At 39.9% G+C, this 17978-nt stretch overlaps 1 protein-coding gene across 4 annotated transcripts in view; it reads left to right on the top strand.

Annotated features, from left to right (window-relative positions):
* Positions 1–442: 442 nt before the first annotated feature.
* psd2 (pleckstrin and Sec7 domain containing 2) overlaps positions 443–17978 on the top strand; it is a 62196-nt gene continuing 44660 nt past the window's right edge. The window contains exons 1-3 of one of the 4 annotated variants that reach the window (XM_047353572.1): positions 443–1330; positions 12931–13398; positions 15009–15779. In XM_047353572.1, coding sequence (XP_047209528.1) covers positions 13013–13398; positions 15009–15779 — 1157 coding nt within the window. In that variant the 5' untranslated portion in view covers positions 443–1330; positions 12931–13012. Of the gene's footprint in view, positions 1365–6838; positions 6957–12930; positions 13399–15008; positions 15780–17978 lie in introns of those variants that run through there. The other 3 variants (XM_047353569.1, XM_047353570.1, XM_047353571.1) reach the window with 3 other exon arrangements.

Here is a 17978-nt window from a genome sequence, read left to right as displayed (position 1 = left end):
TGCTGGAGTGGAAACTATAAAAGGTGAGCACTGAACAAGACTGAAAGAGGGAAGACCGAATTATGTAACATGATCTCATTGCTCTTATATACATTACAAAACCAACAGCTATTCCTACTGCTGCTAAAGCAATGTGTTGATTATTACAGTTTTCTAGAAGAAATGTTCATTATCTTGATTTTTAAACAGAATCAAGCAAAAAATACAGTGATCACTGCATTACTTTATGCACCAAACAGCTGGAGAAATCTCCAGTCACTTTGGCGCTTTCACTTTGTTTAAATCTCATGAATGGTATGATCAACATTTGTTGTGGTGTTGAAATCATTCCTTTTTAAAACCTCGGTATACAGTGGTAGCACTAACCAGTCCATGCAACTCTAAACCATTTAAACAAGTGCTGAGAGGATCAGAAAAAGAAACCACAAACCATGGCATGGAAACCAAAAGGCTTGATTTTATTTTCATTTTTTTCCAGTTTATATTTGAAGTATGTCACATGTTCATGTCAACCTACAAAGTTGAAAAATGAGTCATGCACACTTTATCAACAGTTGCAAAGGTCATGTTTCCCTTCACAGACATAAAATTCCCGTTCAAACCAACTCCAGCATGACCAGTGCAACATCCAGAACATGACAGCTCCAGGACTTTAGACCCTGGATAGCACTAGATTACTGCCTGTAAATCATCTGTATGCGGATTTCCCCCATTGTTTGGTTCCAAAAAACATTTTCTCAATGAGTCCATGTCTGGTGGAGAAAATGATTTTAGTCTATCTGAAGACATCTTGAAACCCTTTTAAGATATCATGGCCCTCATGTGATTTCTAAAAAGATTGTCTGATTTTATCACAAAGTGACAGAGGAGAGACACACACGTGTGTAAACACAACTGATGATAGTGCTAATCTGTCAGATAACAACCGGCCCTGGAAACGCGTCCCGTTCACTCCGTGCTCTGAGCACAAGCAGTCCGACGAGCAGATTTCCATTTTCCGAGCTGCCACTCAAACAAGCGGGGGCTCTACGAAGAGGAGGAGACGGGGAGGACGATCCTGCAGCCATTCATCAGTCCGCCGAGGAGCCGCGCTCCGCCGCCTGGACCGCCCGCGTGCCCCTGCCTGCCAGCCGGAGCGGAGGCGCGAGACTCCCACCGCGAGCGTCGGTCATTCGGCGGCGGACGTGAACGAGGAGGAGGAGGAGGAGGAGGAGGAGGGGGCTGAGAGGAGGGAAAAGAGCCAGTCTATCAGAGTTATTACCCGGTGTGCATGTAGAGGAGAAGACGAGGAGTCTCTCGTTCTCAGATCCTGACAGGACGCGTTTTCCCGGTGAGTGAGGAGAGGTTAGTGTCATCAGTTTAAGGTACAGCAGCTGTGTTACCTCTGTCTCTGTTAAACGGTTATTTATTCGTGCTGGATTGGATGGGATGTAGCCTGTTTTATTTTAACCCCAAAAGTCCTCATGGAGGCTTTGGTTTGGCATTCCTGCTTTGACCAAACATAGCAGCTTTCAGTTTACCCTCACTGCTAAGCTTAAAGACGGTGCAATGTTTGGAGCTAATGAAATCTAGCCTGGAAGATAGGCACCACCCGGGCCGTGGGATTTTATCGAGGTGTGTGTGTGTGTGTGCTGTTTCCCACTCCGACCTCCTCGGAGAAGAGGGGAAGAAAAGCGTTTCCTTTGCGCTTTTAGGAGGACAAGTTGCTTTTGAAACACGACCAAGCTCTATTTTAGAGGAAAGACACCGGCCTCCATTGAGCTTTAACCGTGTCTCCCAGCCATCCCGTTGTCATGGTTACTGGCTCTAGGAGGCTGGGAGAACATGGCTGTCTAGCGCCGTGGTCTCCCTTTCTCTCTCTCTCTGTCATACACACACATACTGGGACACATACTGGGACACATACTGGGAGAGAGACAGGCGAGAGAGTAGGATAATAAGCCCAGTCCTGCTGATGTCTGTTGTAGTCAGTGTATTTAGGGACATCTTTAAAAACCTTGGCATATAACTACTGGGCTGAAACAGCACAATTAGGATTGTTTTGCTAAGTCAGCCATTGATTCAGTATGGACTGGTCAGGTCCTGGGTTGCATTATGGATTTGACCAATACTGGGATAGGTTTTCAATCCGAACAATGGGTTAAATCAACTAACTAACCATTAAGGCTATCGGAGAGTGAGCTGCTAATATTAACACTTAACCTGGCTTGCTATATGAGCAATATTTGGGGTGAAATAAAATATTTTTATCATTACTCTCAGCTTTGCATTAAAAATGATCAGATAAAAAAAAAACAATGTCTAAGAAGATTACTAAGACAACTAACTTTCAGAAAACAAAATTAATAAAAAAAGGTTTTTCACTAAAAATGTTTTTCCCCTCAGTCCATCTTTGGTTAAAACTCCAAAATGGATTATTCAATGAATCCAATAAAACCATTAATAATGTTGAAACATGATTGCAAGAAAACTAAACAAGAAAACTAAAGTTAAAATGAATATAGCTGTATAGCCCGTCTCTATTGATTTTTGCTCTGTGAATGCTGTAAACTGAAGGGATGTACTCAAATTAGATAAACTGAAGCTGAAATCATTGCAGGGTTAAAAACAAGGATCTAGGAAGTAGTTTGGGTTCAAAGAGCACAAGTTGTTAGCTATTAATTTCTCTGGGAAAGAATGTTTAGAAAAAGTTAAATATCTCAAAAAGTATGAAAGCTATATATACTAGAATCATTATGTTCTGTAAGAGCTGAATGTTTTGATATCTGAACTGCAAAAACAGCACAAAGATTGTAGAAGCAGTTAGTTGTTTAGTTTGCACGTGTTTTCAACTAATTTCTTTCTTTTTTTAAGTTAACACCGAAATTCCAATAATTGAAGAAGTCCAGTCACTTACCTGCCACATCGATCCATTATGTTTTCCCATGTGCATGTAATATAGAGAAATCTAAAAGGATTTATATGGCCAAAAATCCAAAGCATCACATTTTTATGATCATGTATTTAGATAGTAGCACTTAAAGTGACAAAATGTGAGAGAACAGTTGACCTTGATGGCCTAGAAGTGACATATTGGGGTAGACTAGGTGGAGCTGAATAACTGTTACTGCTCCATTAGGCTTGCAGAGTCAGGCTGTGTGCTGGTTCTAGTGTGGCTTGTTGTAAGCAGGCTATAGGAAAACACCCTGGACTATGCCCAAGTTCATTTTTTCTTGCCTTCCTGTCTCAGACTCACAAGCAGGAAATGATTAAATGCTTTTCTTCCTCTCTGCACCTGCACCAGCATTTTTAAAGGTGACTTTATTTCTGCACAGTGTGTGTCTGTGTGTGTGTGTGTGTGTGTGTACTCATTTATGTTGCCTAGGACTCTTTGTGTTTTGGGCTTGGCATAAGTGCAGTTAATAAAAGACCTAATATGTGTAGAAATACAAATGTGTGTGCATTAGTGAGTGAGCAAGCGAGTGAATGAGGTCTGCAGAGTCAGTCCTGTGCATAGCTTGTATATCAGGACCAAGGTCAGTAGGTCAATTAGAGAAAAAGACAACAGTTTGTTTCAGTAGTTTCCACAGATACAGTCCCACGAAAAAGTATTCACACCCCTTTAGCTCTTTCACATTTTGTGAGGTTACACCAAACTTCTATGTATTTTATGAGAATTTATGGGACAGATCAACACAAAGTTGAGCATGATTTTCAAGTGAGAGGAAGATTCTGGTTTTCAAAATTTGTTTTCAAAGCAAAAATCTGGAAAGTGTAGATTTGTAACAAGCAGTGTCTTGAGGTAAGATGTGTACAGAAAGACATTTTGGAGATTGTCTCATTGTCCAGCAACACCTAGCTCCACCTGGCATTTAATTAGGGCCACTACATGCCTATTAAACAGCGTTTAAAAAGCGCCACCTGGTGCTTATTAAGTATTGCACCACCAAACAATAATTAAACACCTGGTGCAGCTTGCGTACAGTTTGTAACTCTGCCTTCCAGTTTTGAACAGCTCTCATCCAGTAAGTAAGAAGCTAAGTTAGACCTTCCCAATCTTTAACACTACACCAATGGCAATAGGCTGAACCTGCACTGTGTTGCCCGCAAAGAGGCTGATTCAGCTACGTAGCCTTCCCTCTGTCTTGCACATCACTGGTAATAAGCTTTACTCGGGTACCATAAAAAAAAAAAGGTGCTTCCAGTGGTCTGAAGTCCCCTAACTAGTAAACACAGTCCGATTGTGTGTATTTTTATTTCAGCATAAATCCAGCTGTTCTGTGAAGGCCTCCGAAGTTGGTCAGAAAACACTGTTAAACAAACAGCATCATGAAGACCAAGGAACACAGCAGACAGGTCAAGGTGAAAGATGTGCAGACGTTTAAAGCAGGTTTGGGTTACAAAGCAGGGTCCTAAGACAGATCTCCCAGAGCTCTGTTTAATCCCTCGTGGAAAGCATTAAACAAAGAGGCAGCAAAATGCTGGAGAGATCCACTGCTTGGGGTGGGAGAATCCATTGACAGGACAGCTGTTATTCAAGTGCTACACAAATCTGACCTTTCTGTGGCAAGAAAAATTTTATTGTTGATAGTATGGGGGTGTTTCTCTTCAGCCGAAACATAGGAAGTTAGTCAGAATTGACTTAGAGTTTGGGGCTCTAAAAGACTTCAGACTGGGGTTGAGGTTCAAATTTCAGCAGGACAACAACCTTACCTTAACATACTGCTAGAGCAACAACGGAATGGTTTGGATCAAAACATTTTCATGTGTTTTAGAATAGTCCAGTCAAAGTCCACTCCTAAATCCAATCTTTGGCTAGCCTTGAAAATCCATTGATGATCTCTGTCAGGATAATCCTGAGCTAAGTTTGAAGGGGCAAAATGTCAGTTTCTCGATACACAAAGCTGGTAAAGACATACCCTGAAAGACTTGCAGCTGCAATTGCAACGAAATGTTCTTCTACAAAGTATTATCTCAGAGGAACTGAATAGAAACGCATGCCACAACTGTCAGATATTTCTTTGCAAGAAATGAGGATGTATCCTCTACCTTTTACTCCACAATTACCCACTACCTTGTGTTGATCTATCAAAAAAATCCAGAATACATTGTTTTTAGTTGTAACAAAACTAAATGTGAAAAAGGTAAAGGGTTATGAATAACCTAGCAAGCCATTGTATAGGGAAAAAGAAGGGAAGCACAGGGTAGGTTTTCCTTTGGTGTCTTTAGTATGCAGATCTTATATCACCCGTCAGTTCATCTGGCAGCTTCATAAATTCCTTTTGAGGGCTAATTAGTTTTTATAGAAAGTATTTAGAGAGTCATCCTGGTGGGTTTTAGTGTTTACAGAAGTAATATCAGTGGCAACGCTTGACCCCTTAGGTATTTGCTGTAGTTCCCTGATTTTCTTTAAATTTCTCCACCAAAATGTGGATGTTATGAAATCTGTTTAAAGAAAATAAAAAATGGTGTAATCATCTCAATGTCAGTGCGTGCACTGGAGTACCAGCACTGTGTCCCTCACTGTTGTTTTTGCTGCCTTTTCATAAGAAACTCTGTGAGCCAGGCTGCACAAACAAAAGAGCTGCACACAAACGTTTTGTTTTAAATCACTGTGGGCAGCACTCTGAATGTAATGAGCTCAGACAGGTGGCACGTGGTCAATTGGTGGCCACCACTCTAACCCAAGAGAAGGTACTAGAGCGATGTTCAGCAAAACAAGAGGATAGATAGATAGATAGATAGATAGATAGATAGATAGATAGATAGATAGATAGATAGATAGATAGATAGATAGATAGATAGATAGATAGATAGATAGATAGATAGATAGATAGATAGATAGATAGATAGATAGATAGATAGATAGATAGATAGATAGATAGATAGATAGATAGATAGATAGATAGATAGATAGATAGATAAGGATTAAGGAGATTAAGTCTTTATAGAACCAAATATGATTTTTTTCAAACACAATATTGAAGCTGTAATTCACAACATCACATTCCTGTCTCTGGATTATATTCCTGATTGTCTACCTCTATCATCTGTTAAACTTACTGAGAATCCAGGGTGATCCCCTCCACTCCATCACCTCACAGCCAATAACATCTGACTGCTGTATAAACCCCATAGTGCCATGCTTAAAGCCACTATAACTCATATGTTTTTTTTTTTATTGGGGTAATAAATATTAAATGGAAAATCCTAGTGCAGTTACACAGATGATGATATTTTATCATCTGTTTTTCATTTGGGAATGATGTGATTTCTCAATGCATTTACCTCATTAGGCTATGTATTGTTATATTTCCAGAATTTACACCTCATAATAACAGTGTGACTTACATCAGCTGCATCTGAACCCTGGGATCATCTAGTAACTTAATGACTGATTTTAAGGAAAAGTCCATTTCTGCTGGAACCTTTTCTCAACTGTGTCCAAGTTCTCTGTTCAGCTCAAATAAAAATTACATACATTTTCCATCTGTTTAAAGCTTATTGGGGTTCAAAGTTGTTGTATTTTGAACGATTATTCACACCAGAAAAGTCCTTTGGTCCGCTTGTTTGGTCTGGATCAAAAGCGAACTTTATTTTTTTTCATTTGGTGCGGTTTGTTTTCAAATTGTACTTTTTGCAAGTGAACTATTACTTGTAAACAAATCCACGCGGGTGACGATCATTGTTCCCATTGGACAGAGATGAAGGGGGCGGGACAGAACACAGACCCGGAAATTTAGGAAAACATGTGTAGACGTGCTGCGTGCAGCGTCTCTGTTCTGCATATTTGTGCCGTTATTAAAGCTGCAATATTATTGTGAGACTGAAGAGCAGCTCATTCAACACAAACTTTGAGACGTTGCATTTACAATGTTGGAACCCCGTCAGAGAATACGTGCGGAACGCCGACGTTCTCTACGTGCCTTGTCCCACAGCAAGCCGGTAGCGTTGCTAAGCAACACACAGCTTATCAGGTATGATTACCTTACAACACACACCTTTGCTACCGGCTACGGTGGCTTTTTATGTCCAAAGAGAGGTACGCTTTTTGGGGTTGGTTCGGATCGGGGCCGGTTTGTATTCAGACCATAAGCGAACCGCACCAGAGTGCGTTTGGAAGCGGACCGAGACCACCTCAAAAAAGTGGGTCTCGGTCCGTTTGTTGGTCCGGACCAGGGTTCGCTTGAGTGTATTCACACCTGCACAAAAGGTCCGGACCAAGGGGGGAAACGAACTCTGGTCCGTTTAAAGCGGACCAAAAGTGGAAAGTGTGAATACATAAACCTAAATAGTGAGATTCCTTGATATTGATGGGAATGTGCTCTTAAAGTGTGATACACTTGTTGAATATTGCGATGGTGACATCGGTTGTAATTCCATTTACCTCTTCCTCAGTCTCTCATTTTCATCTCATCATTCAAATTCTATTTAAATTCAAAAATACTTTATTAATTCCAAAGGGAAATGAAATGTTGCAGTTCATATTATGAAGGTTTCCTCAAAGAGCCGTTGTAGATGCTGATGGTTGTCGGCAGGAAGGATCTCCTGTAGAGGTCCGTCTTACAGCAGATCTGAAGAAGTCTCTGACTGAAGACACTCTGTTGTAGGACAGTTTCATGAAGAGGATGCTCAGGGTTTTCTGTCATTTTCTTCGTTTTATGAAAAATTATTCTTTCCACAATGATCTCCAGGGGGTCTATAACAGTCCCCACTCTCTTAAAACTTAAAACTTTATTATTTAGCAAGCCTTTTAATATTCAGCAGTTTGGTGGCACATTATTCCAGTGTTACTATTGTTTTATTGCTGTTTCTGCTGTTGGTTCTTTGCTATTTTACCTTTTTAATGGAATGTTTTCCTTTTTATGCATGCTTTGTAAAGCATTTTGATTGCCTAGTCAGTAGTTTAAGGGCTACACAAGTAAATAAATAAATAATAAAATTAATCCAAACTGGGTTATCTAATGAAAGTCCATTCAGTGAAAGTCCATCCAGGTGTTCTCACATATAATTGAATACATAGTATTAAAAAGTATTAGAGCCTACTAAGTATTGCATCCATTGCATCCTTTGTGTTTGCAGTGTTGCACACACTGATATTGAGATTTTTATTGGAACTCAATATATTGAGCAGCTCTAATTTAAAAGAAACATAATAATGGAAGTTATTACTAGATTTTTGACATTTACCATAAATATTCCTCCCCAGTTCAATCATAAAGCAGTGTGCTTTATTACTGCCTAATTTTGGTTCAACACGATACTCACAGTTGACATTACAAAATGACAAGATTGTTTTAACTATTAAAATTTCTGTATTGTAATGATTATCTGAAGTTTTGAAAATCAGTGCAGCAATAAATAGTGAATTATTTACCATTTTGGACAAATTAAACACAGAAAAGGTTTACGAGTTTAGGAGAGCTGTGACCAGTAATGAACATGATAATAAAAAATGGTAGACTCACGTATAGCGGTGGCCTATATCTATCCTATGTTATTCAATTCATCTCAGATTTATTTTATATAGCACCAATTCAAAACACGTCGTCTCAAGGCACTTCACAAAGGGTTTGGCCATTTTAGAATGGGCTATGTGTAGGGGTATTAAGTAAAATAATAAACTGATAAAGTTTGTCCATCTAGAGCCCTCTGGTGACCATTGTTATATTAAAACCCACAAGGATTGGGGTACCTCTCTCTTATGAAGAAACAGAAAAACTATTCAGTTATTTAAGGCAATGTTTTGTAATTCCATCTATAGCCTTAGCTTTCTTAGACTCTGGGTCAATTTTCCCCTTTTTTTGCCACAGGTGGTACTCCAATATTATACATGCAGATTACCATTTCTTCCCTTTTAATTCCATTTCCTACCCTTAAACAAGCCATCTTGTAATCATGTAGTTAAACCATGAGTGTATTTTTGTTGTTGAGTATTTTCGTTAATTAAGGAGATATATGAATTCTAAAATGCTCAAACCCTAGGCAATATTTTATGAAATTCAGTGTTGTGTTCTGAAATCTTTGCATTACACTGTATTTCCATTTATTTTTGTTCTAATCGCCCATTGGCTTGTTGAGTCTTATAAAGTATGACAGATTATGACCCCCTGTTCTAACCATAACAACTCTAAGTAACCTCTGCTGGTAGATATTATTTATTGGAGTCACATAACCACATATCATTACGGAAGGCTATAAGTAGATTAGATTGTGGTTAATTTCAGCAGATGTGAAATGTCCACCTGGTGGATAGGATTTGACGCATTGTCAGTTTGTTGCAAAATGCAAAGGTAAAACAAATGACATTGGTGCAAAATGCGCTTTGCTTTCATGCGATATAAACAATAACATGATCAGCACCTTGTTGTTTTCCAAATCAGTATTACCATTCGTATTTTAATTGAGTGGACATTTTTTAACACGTCGCTGTGTCATTTGTGAACTATGGGAGATTTGATGTTAAAAGCGAGACATTTGTGGATAAACAATGTTCCTCAATACTTTTAAAATGAAATGGACATCATGCCTACTTTGACGTTGGATTAAATGAACTCTGAAACTCTTCTGGATGAGCTTCATGTTCCAGTGAGGTTTTCCCTCCAGCTGCTCTCATTTTGCCCCTTTATTTTCAGAGTTTCCACTTTCATTACTTCTTTAGCGTTGCATCTCTGCTGCCTGTAGAGACCAGTCATGCTCATCAGTGGGGATTCTCAGCGGACTGCGGCACGGCGTCTCAGAGATCAATAAATTAGGGCACGATGTGTGTCTGCTTCTATTCTTGGAATAGTGTGTGTGTTCCTGTTTCAGAAAGACAAAGAGTTATTTGATGGCAGTTTGGCCCTTTGTCCAACACCATTCTTACTGGTGGGTTATATGTCTTGGGGTGTGTTTGTGTGTTGTCTCATGATTGGCAGGTGGTCTAATTCCAATTAAAGGAAATTGATAAGGCTTAAGAGTGCCGGCATTGGGCTGAGAGAAGTAGAATGCACTGAGTCCTTCCTGACTTGCACAGTATACACATCAACACACAAAGATGCAGAGACACACACTCGTCTGACTGCCCCCACACACACACCCTCACCATCTCTGGCTGTGTTTTCTCCTTCCGTCCACGCGGGATGCCTATGCACATCTGCGCTCTTTCTCTCTCGCCTCTGCAGCCAGATTCATAGTTCCTCTCACTTCCACAGCCTTTTTTTCTCTTTCAGATAAGTGCCATTTAGCTCAATTAGGGCTAAATGAGAGGCTGAGATGGAGATGAGAGAAAGTGGAGTTAGACTGTGAGATAGCAGCAAACATAATGTGAAACAGATGAAGAGGGCAGAGTGGGAGGGAAACAGGACGCAGGAGACATAGAAAGGGAGAGAGACAGAGAATTCCCACTTAGCGTGTCTGGTTTCATAACCGTTCATTGTTTCCACTTACGGCGGCGTGTCACAGCTCCATTTGTGCATATCTGTGAGTCCATTTGACTGCATATTAATATGTGCAAATTCCTCCTTGAGGAATAGCAGAAATGGATGCAAATTGCACAGGTTTGCATAGGAGTATTTGTAAGTATGCAGTGAAGCCAAGATGGAGATGTCTTTTGAACACTCAGTACCTGAGTTTGGGATTAATCTGAGATCATACTAATACAGCTTTTAAAGACAGTCAGAATATGCTAATCCATGAATGATTTAGGACAGAGACACTTTTAGACTCATTACTCTGAGAGGAACTTTTCCCACTATTTGAAAATGCTGTTAAAATTGCATGCAGTGCAAAGTATTACTTGAAAATAAGAAATGCTTCTGCAGATGGTGTTTACTTAAAGCATCTGGTAAAAAATGAATAAATAAAATTAGAAGGCTAATTGCTGATTATGGATTCAGGAAGAATTTGCTGAGCAATCTGCCACTGTCCTTTGAGATCAGAGCAACATCAGTTTGAGAGAGGAGGATTAAAGGTCACATTAGCAAGATGTGTCTTTTTATGAAAAAGTCCATAAGTGTGATATCTTTACTCTGTATTTCATACATCTTTACTGGAGTTTTATTTTCCCAAAGTCTGAGAGCTGCCATTTCTGTAGCGGCAACGCATCTGAGCAAGCAAAATGTTCCACTTTTAACTGGGAGCATGAAATGAGCGACCAATTTGTTAAATCATTCCAGGCTTCTGCATAATTTGCATTGTCATTTTGCAACTCTGATGAAACATTGAGCAGGCCTGCAGTGTCCTCGTCCTCAAAGCATTCGCAACATCAGAGAAACAAAACCGGTTCGCATCCGAGCCTTGGCATCTCGGAGCTGTTTTCTGTCTGCACATTTGGACCCGGAAATGCTAGAAATTTCCCGAGAGACTGCAAGATTTGTTGGCAGATTAGGAGTTCATTTCTGCCTAAGGAGGTCCTAACTGCATCTGCATGCTGCCAGAAAAGCTTCGAGTGGCAGTAAATATTTTACTGCAGTTCTGCTATGATTCCCTCGCTGCAGATGAGTCAGCAGAGATGAGAGTCTCTGGATTGGGCAGATAGAGGTACTTCATGGATCTACGTTAGCCTGTCAGTGAACTGTTATAATTACAAACACATTGTTTACTCAAAGTTCAGAGTGACAATACATTGTCTCTTCCATCATAGAAATAAAAACTATTTACCAGAAGCTTGAATTTCATTTTTTATCTTTACAACATAATGCTGATTTTTATAAATATACTAAAATACCAAAGCCAGCATTAAATGTTAATAACCTAGCTCTGGAGCTGTTAATTCAGTTTACCCTTGAGCCTCACTGCAGAGAGTTCTGACTAATGAAGCAGCTATGTAAGGTTACTGTGATGCATTTACACAGAGGGCAGGAAAAGCTGAAGTCTCCACGTTGATCAACAGACAATAAACAGCAGGATCATGCTAAACAGACCCTATGGGGTTTCTTCAGTCTCTCTGCCTACATACCTCTGCTGTCAGTTGGCTATCTTTTCTTTTTCCTCAAAAGGCAAAAAAATTCTTCGTTATGCTCCGGTGCAGAGGAAAATGGGCTCAAGGTGTAGAGGGCCTTGCAAAAGTCTTCACGCCCCTTGAAGATTTTCCACCTGTTGTGACGTTACAACCACAAACTTTTATAGACCTACACCATGAGAAACCTTTGATAAATAAAATTTAGAAAAGTGTAACTGTTTGTGTTTTTAAAGTTTCTTAATTAGTAAATTAAGTCCCACCCACTTGTGTAAGTTACTCCCAGTAGAAATACAGCCATTATGTCAAAGCAGGGGTGTCCAAAGTGTGACCCACAGGCCATGTATGGTCAATGTGATGATTTTGACCCAGGTCTGCAGTTCAAGGATGATGCAAATGTGACCCACCAGCATAAGAGTGAGTCACATTTTCTAAGTGCAAGATTTTCATAGATGCCTGTCCTTTCAAAAATGATCCGGACAAATTGAAATCTTCTTATAATGGAAAAAACAAAGTGTTTGTCTGTTACTAACTAAGCCTTTTTGCTTTCATTACATTTTTTCTTTTTTTTGTAAATAGGACCACAGAAATCCTGTAACCTTTACTGGGGCAGACCCATTAAATGAACTTGGCCCAATACAAGCGTTTTTTTTAAGAAAGTCTGATCCATATCCCACTGTTGTTGCTGAAAATGGACTGGAAAATGTCTTGGACCACAAAATTAGAAAACAATCGACCTGCAACATTTAGAAAATTGTATTCCTTTATTTTAATAAATGTGTGAGACCATTTGTATGTTTCTGTCAGTCAATATCCAGACTTTAATCCAGTCTGTTACAGAAGTGGCAAATTGATGTTCACAGATACTACCCATCACAATTATGCACTACTTTATGTTGACCTGTCACATAAACTCTAACAATATTAAGTGAATTAAGTGAATCATCATTGTATTCAGCCCCTTACATTCATTAAATCTAACATTTCTCTGTTCCCTATTCTTATTGTTCCAGCGTTCTCCCTGGTTGCTGAGTTGCAGCTCTGGTCTTTGTCTCCAGCCAGAGTGGACTGTTGCATTGCTCTGAGAAGGACACCATGACCCAGGAGGGGCAGGCTCTGTCCTCTCCCACCCCACCTGAGAACACATTGGAGCCCAGCACTGCAACAACGTCGACTGAGCCACCTGCAGAAACACATAATGAGGCAGTTGAGGACAGGCCAGAGGCTGTGGAGAGGGACAATACAGAGGAGGGGAAACAAGAAGAGGAAACCATAGGTAGAGAGGTGACGGCACAAAGTGAAGGAGAGGGGAGGGCAGAGGGTAAAGACGAGGGAGGAGAAGGTGAGCTAAACAAGGAAGGGGAAGGTCCCACTGAAGAACAGCATCAACACAGCAAAAGAGAAGAAGAGGAGAAAAAGGACAATGAGGACATGCAGCTATCTGCAGAGAACGAGGCATCTAACCTTCAACCAACTGGACGGTTAGTGAACAAAAGCATATGTGCTTTATACATAATGTAGACTGGGGTGGAAATATTAAGAGTTTATTAGCAAATACTTGTAGTGTTAACTATATAATGAAATATTTAATGTAAACGTTTCCTAAGAAAGCCTTTTGTGGCTAAGATTTTTATTGTAAATATATTTGGCAGCAAAAGGTTTATTCTCAGTGTGGTTTGCTGGCCCATTATTAGTCTAACGTGCTTGACTCACTGTTTCAAACAGAAAAGCCTCTGCCAAATGAGCTGAGAAAACAATATCAGAAGAGAGCTGACTGAGTTTAAAATGAGATTGTCTTGAAAACACATTAAATATAAGAGGCTGAGGATAACCATGGTGAAACACAAGAATCGTGCCTCCTTATCAAGGTTCTTGTGGAAAAGTTTGGAAATGCACAGGACAGCAAATCAGTCCTATGTGCAGTTCTGGTCAGATGTTTACATACTCATAACCAGTGTGAATTTCAGATAACTATTTAGGTTTTAATAATGCATTTGAACCTTTACATGTCAGTGGCTCAATTAGAGAAAAAATTTGACATGGTAGATATTTATTCTGCATGGTGTACATACACCCTGCAGTAATATTTGGTGAAATGTAGAAATCACCCATCAACAACATTTGACCACGTTTCTCTTCAGAACTGATGGAGCTCATTAGGTCTTCATTGGTTGGTTTTCTGGGACAGACCAAGCTTTAAGTCGTGGTCCATACATTTTCAGGCCGTTGTGGTTGAAGCCATTCCAAAAGCAGTTTTGATGTGTGTTTGGGGTGATTGTTCTGTTGGAGCACTCGGGTATGTTCAAGTTTCAACCATTTAGCTGTTGATTTAGGGTGATGTTGATGAATTTAGAGGTAGTCCTCTGTCTTCAATAATCCGTCCACTTTGTGTAATGTACCACTGTGAGTGAAACAGACCAGCAACGTGCTGCTACCACTACCCTGCTTGATAGTTGATACTGTGTTTTAGGGTTTGAAAGCCTCTCTTGGGTTTCTAGACATATTCTTGTCAGTGTGGGCAGATAGCTCAATCCTTGTCTTATCTATAAAACCTTTCTCCAGGAGGTGTTTGGATCTCTATGTGGGCAAGTCCCAATTTCAGTCGTCCTTAAAGGTGTCCACTTTGAACAGGGAACTTTTTTTTTTGATCATATAGCTTCTGGAATGGCCCTGACCGACCTTATTGAGAATGGACTAAGCTTAAAAGCCAGGTCCTGGGGCCTGTATCTGTATTTGATTCTGTGTGGATTAGGCAAAACCCACAGTAAATTCAATTTTTGCCCCAAACTCATGTTTTTTAATAGTCACTGAAGTTGATTCTTGTATAATCATTCCAAATGTATCATTAAATGCCCAAATGCATGAGATTGTCTATCATTGTATCTACAACTTTTGACCAGAACTGCAATCTTACATAAAAGTATAAATGTTGCTAATTCATGAACAGTGTAGTACAATATAATTCTTCTGAATTAAAGCAATTGTTGGACAGATAATTCAGAGCATTGTCGTGATTTGATTGAATGTGTATTAGTCTATAAAAGGTCATGTTAAAATAATTTCTAATTTTCTTTTCCTTCCACTTTTACAGGCTTGCTAATGGTGTGAGTGGGAAGGATGATGAGGACGGTTTAGGTGAGGAGGATGGCAGAGAAGAGAGGGAGGAACATACAAACTTGGACACTTTCAGCTCCAACTTTGAGACGACTGTAGAGCAGGCCGACACAGAGGTGGAGGATGATGAAGAGGAAGAAGGGGCCCCGGGAGATGGAGATGAAGCAGAAAACCAGGACACTTTCAGCTCAGCCTTTGAGCAAATTGTAGAGCAGGTCGATGTGCAGGAAAAAGAAGAGGAGAGAGAGTCGGAGGAAGAAGAGAAGGAGAAAAACAAGGTGGTGGATAACAAAGATGGCTTCAGCTCCACGTTTGAGCGCATTGTGGAGTCTGCCCTGCTAAGGGGCGGCACATGCTACAGCAGCCTTGACTCTCTGGACGTGCTGTCACTCACGGACGAGACGGACAGCTGCGTCAGCTTTGAGGCACCACTGACTCCACTTATCCAACAGAGGTCGCTGTTACAGGGACCTGAACCTCTGGAGCTGGAGCTGGCAACAGTTCAGGAACAAGAAGGGGCTGAGGCTGGATCAGATGCCCTTGACAGTGATGATACAACTGGGCAGAGCTCGGTGTGTCCAGGTGGATCAGGTGGTGCTGTGGGGGGAGGTCCATTAAGGACAACCATACCAGGGAGCAGGTCGGAGTTTGTGCTGAGCCAGCCTGGACGCTGGGCTATTCCCAATGGATACCACTTAGACTCCCGGGGAGCCATGGATGTCAGTGGAGCCATGATCAGCTCTGTTAGGTAAGGATGAGGCAGGTCTCAGTTTGTATTAATCTAACATCTTTCATCTTTTGTTAGTTTTTACAGTTACAATGCCAGAGCTCCCCAGCTACAGTATGGTCATGATTTTACATTAGGGTGCTGTAAGCTCATTTGCCCGTTTTAATGAAAGAAAAACACGTTACTTATACTGCAAACTGCTGAAGTAAATTTCGTTCAAAATTATAACTATGCTTCTAGCTAATGTGTATTTAAAGTTTGGTCACAGCCACTGGAGCTGCATCAGAACTTTGCCATGAGTGGTTATTAAATATATATCCTAGAAACAGAGGTAATGTCATGTGCATATGTCAAAGAAGACTCACTGTAACATCCTTTTCCTGTTTCAAGCCAAACACAAACAGATTATGGTGATGACATTTTATATGGTCTCTAGCATCTTAGATTAGGATTTAGCATAGTTAGTGTGGCTAGCATTATTAAAAACGTGGTCTCTGCATAGACTGTTGGTTATTACCTTGACAGACAGTGGTTGGAAGATAAAAACAGAACAACTTTGCTTGAATATGTTGAGCCCTCCTGTTATCTGCTGAAGTTCTTGCTCTCTCTGTTGTTCTCTACCAGCCTGAATAAAGCTCAAACATGTTATGAAACGTCATTCAAATTTAGATTATCTTTATTGTCATTCAACATAACATCACAGCACTGCAGAACGAATTTAGGTCACAACAAAACCAACTGGATAAACTTTGAAGAATATAAAAAGAACAATATAAAATAAAAAACAGGTCAACGAAAGGAGGCAGTATAAATATTTTATGTGCAAACTAGAAAATAGTTTATATAGTGATAGAAAATAGTTTTTTTTTTTGGTAAATAGCCTCCTACATCTCTGTGTTTCCCCTGACTTCATTTTAAAAACTCCACAGATACTGAAAATAGCTAACTTTAAGTCTTCCTCCCACAACCTGTTAGAAATATGATCATTGATTAGTGAAAGAAAAGACATGAGTTTCCAACCGATCATTACTGTTTAGTGCCAATTAAGCCGAAACTTGTGAATTTCCGGTCACCAGGAGATTTCTTGAGACAATAATTTGTCAAAATATTGTGTTATGGGAGGGAGCTGTTCCATGTTTGGTTGAGTTGGGTCAAAATGGCCAGTAGGCTATGTGTGTTGCACAGGGATGTAAATAAATAACAGAGAAAAGTTCTGTAGTACAAATGAACTCTTACGTCACTAACCTTTTTCACACCACAGAAATCGTAACAGAAATCATTATCAGGCTGCTGCTGTTTGCCTTTCGTAACTCACAGAGCAAACCAGGAGCAACTTGACCTTTCACCCACAGACCAATTCAGCTCTGTGAACACTTCTATAGCCTGCTTAGAGGTACAGTTGCTGTGCATCAACTTTGACCCCAACTGTAACCATACAGAGAACACAAGAGATGACTATCATGAAGAAGTCTGTTAAAATGCAATGCATCACAGAAGCATTGACTTACTTTGCTATAGACCTCAAGCTTTTAGGGTCTTGTTGCATAGGCAAAAACACATTCCATCGGTGCATTTTGTTAACTGTGCAAATAGTTGAGGGGATCTGATCATATCCCAGTAGCCAATGGGTCAGAGGCATTCTACACTCTGTACATGTTGTCTGTTTATCAGAGACACACATGAACCTAGGAGCAGTTTTACATCTCTAATTCTAACCCTACATACATGTCTTTAGGGAGACTGAGTATCTGGAGAAGAAAAAAAACATGAAAAAAAAAATGCAGAAATGCTCCAACTGAGATTTGAACACATGATCTTCCAACTATTGGAATTGCAATTGTGTTCTCTACTTTGTGTCTTGACTTAATTTGTGTAAAGGTGTTGTTACTGTTTTATTTTTTACCCTATGACATAATTAGAGCACTCTTTGGTTCATAAGAGAGGATTGTGGCACCATTAATTTATGTTAACAGGATTTGTTTCATTTTCATCAGCTTTACTCTGTGCAATAGACTAACAAGTGTAATTAACTTGCTGTAACATTGACTCAACCAGCAGGTGGCATTAGCAAAGTAAAACCCTGCAGTGCCTGGAGAGAAAAAATGTGGGTTGAAGGTGAAGAAGGTGCTCACTAACTCAATCAATCTTACTTCTCTTTGAGCATCTTTTGGAGGAAAATATATTAGGTGAGCAAGAAAAATATAGGTTTACCTTACTCAC

This window comes from Girardinichthys multiradiatus, chromosome 23, assembly GCF_021462225.1.
Source record: "Girardinichthys multiradiatus isolate DD_20200921_A chromosome 23, DD_fGirMul_XY1, whole genome shotgun sequence".
Classification (NCBI taxonomy): domain Eukaryota; kingdom Metazoa; phylum Chordata; class Actinopteri; order Cyprinodontiformes; family Goodeidae; genus Girardinichthys; species Girardinichthys multiradiatus.
The sequence above is the reverse complement of the archived record's forward strand: the minus strand, read 5'-3'. Positions and strand labels throughout refer to the sequence as shown.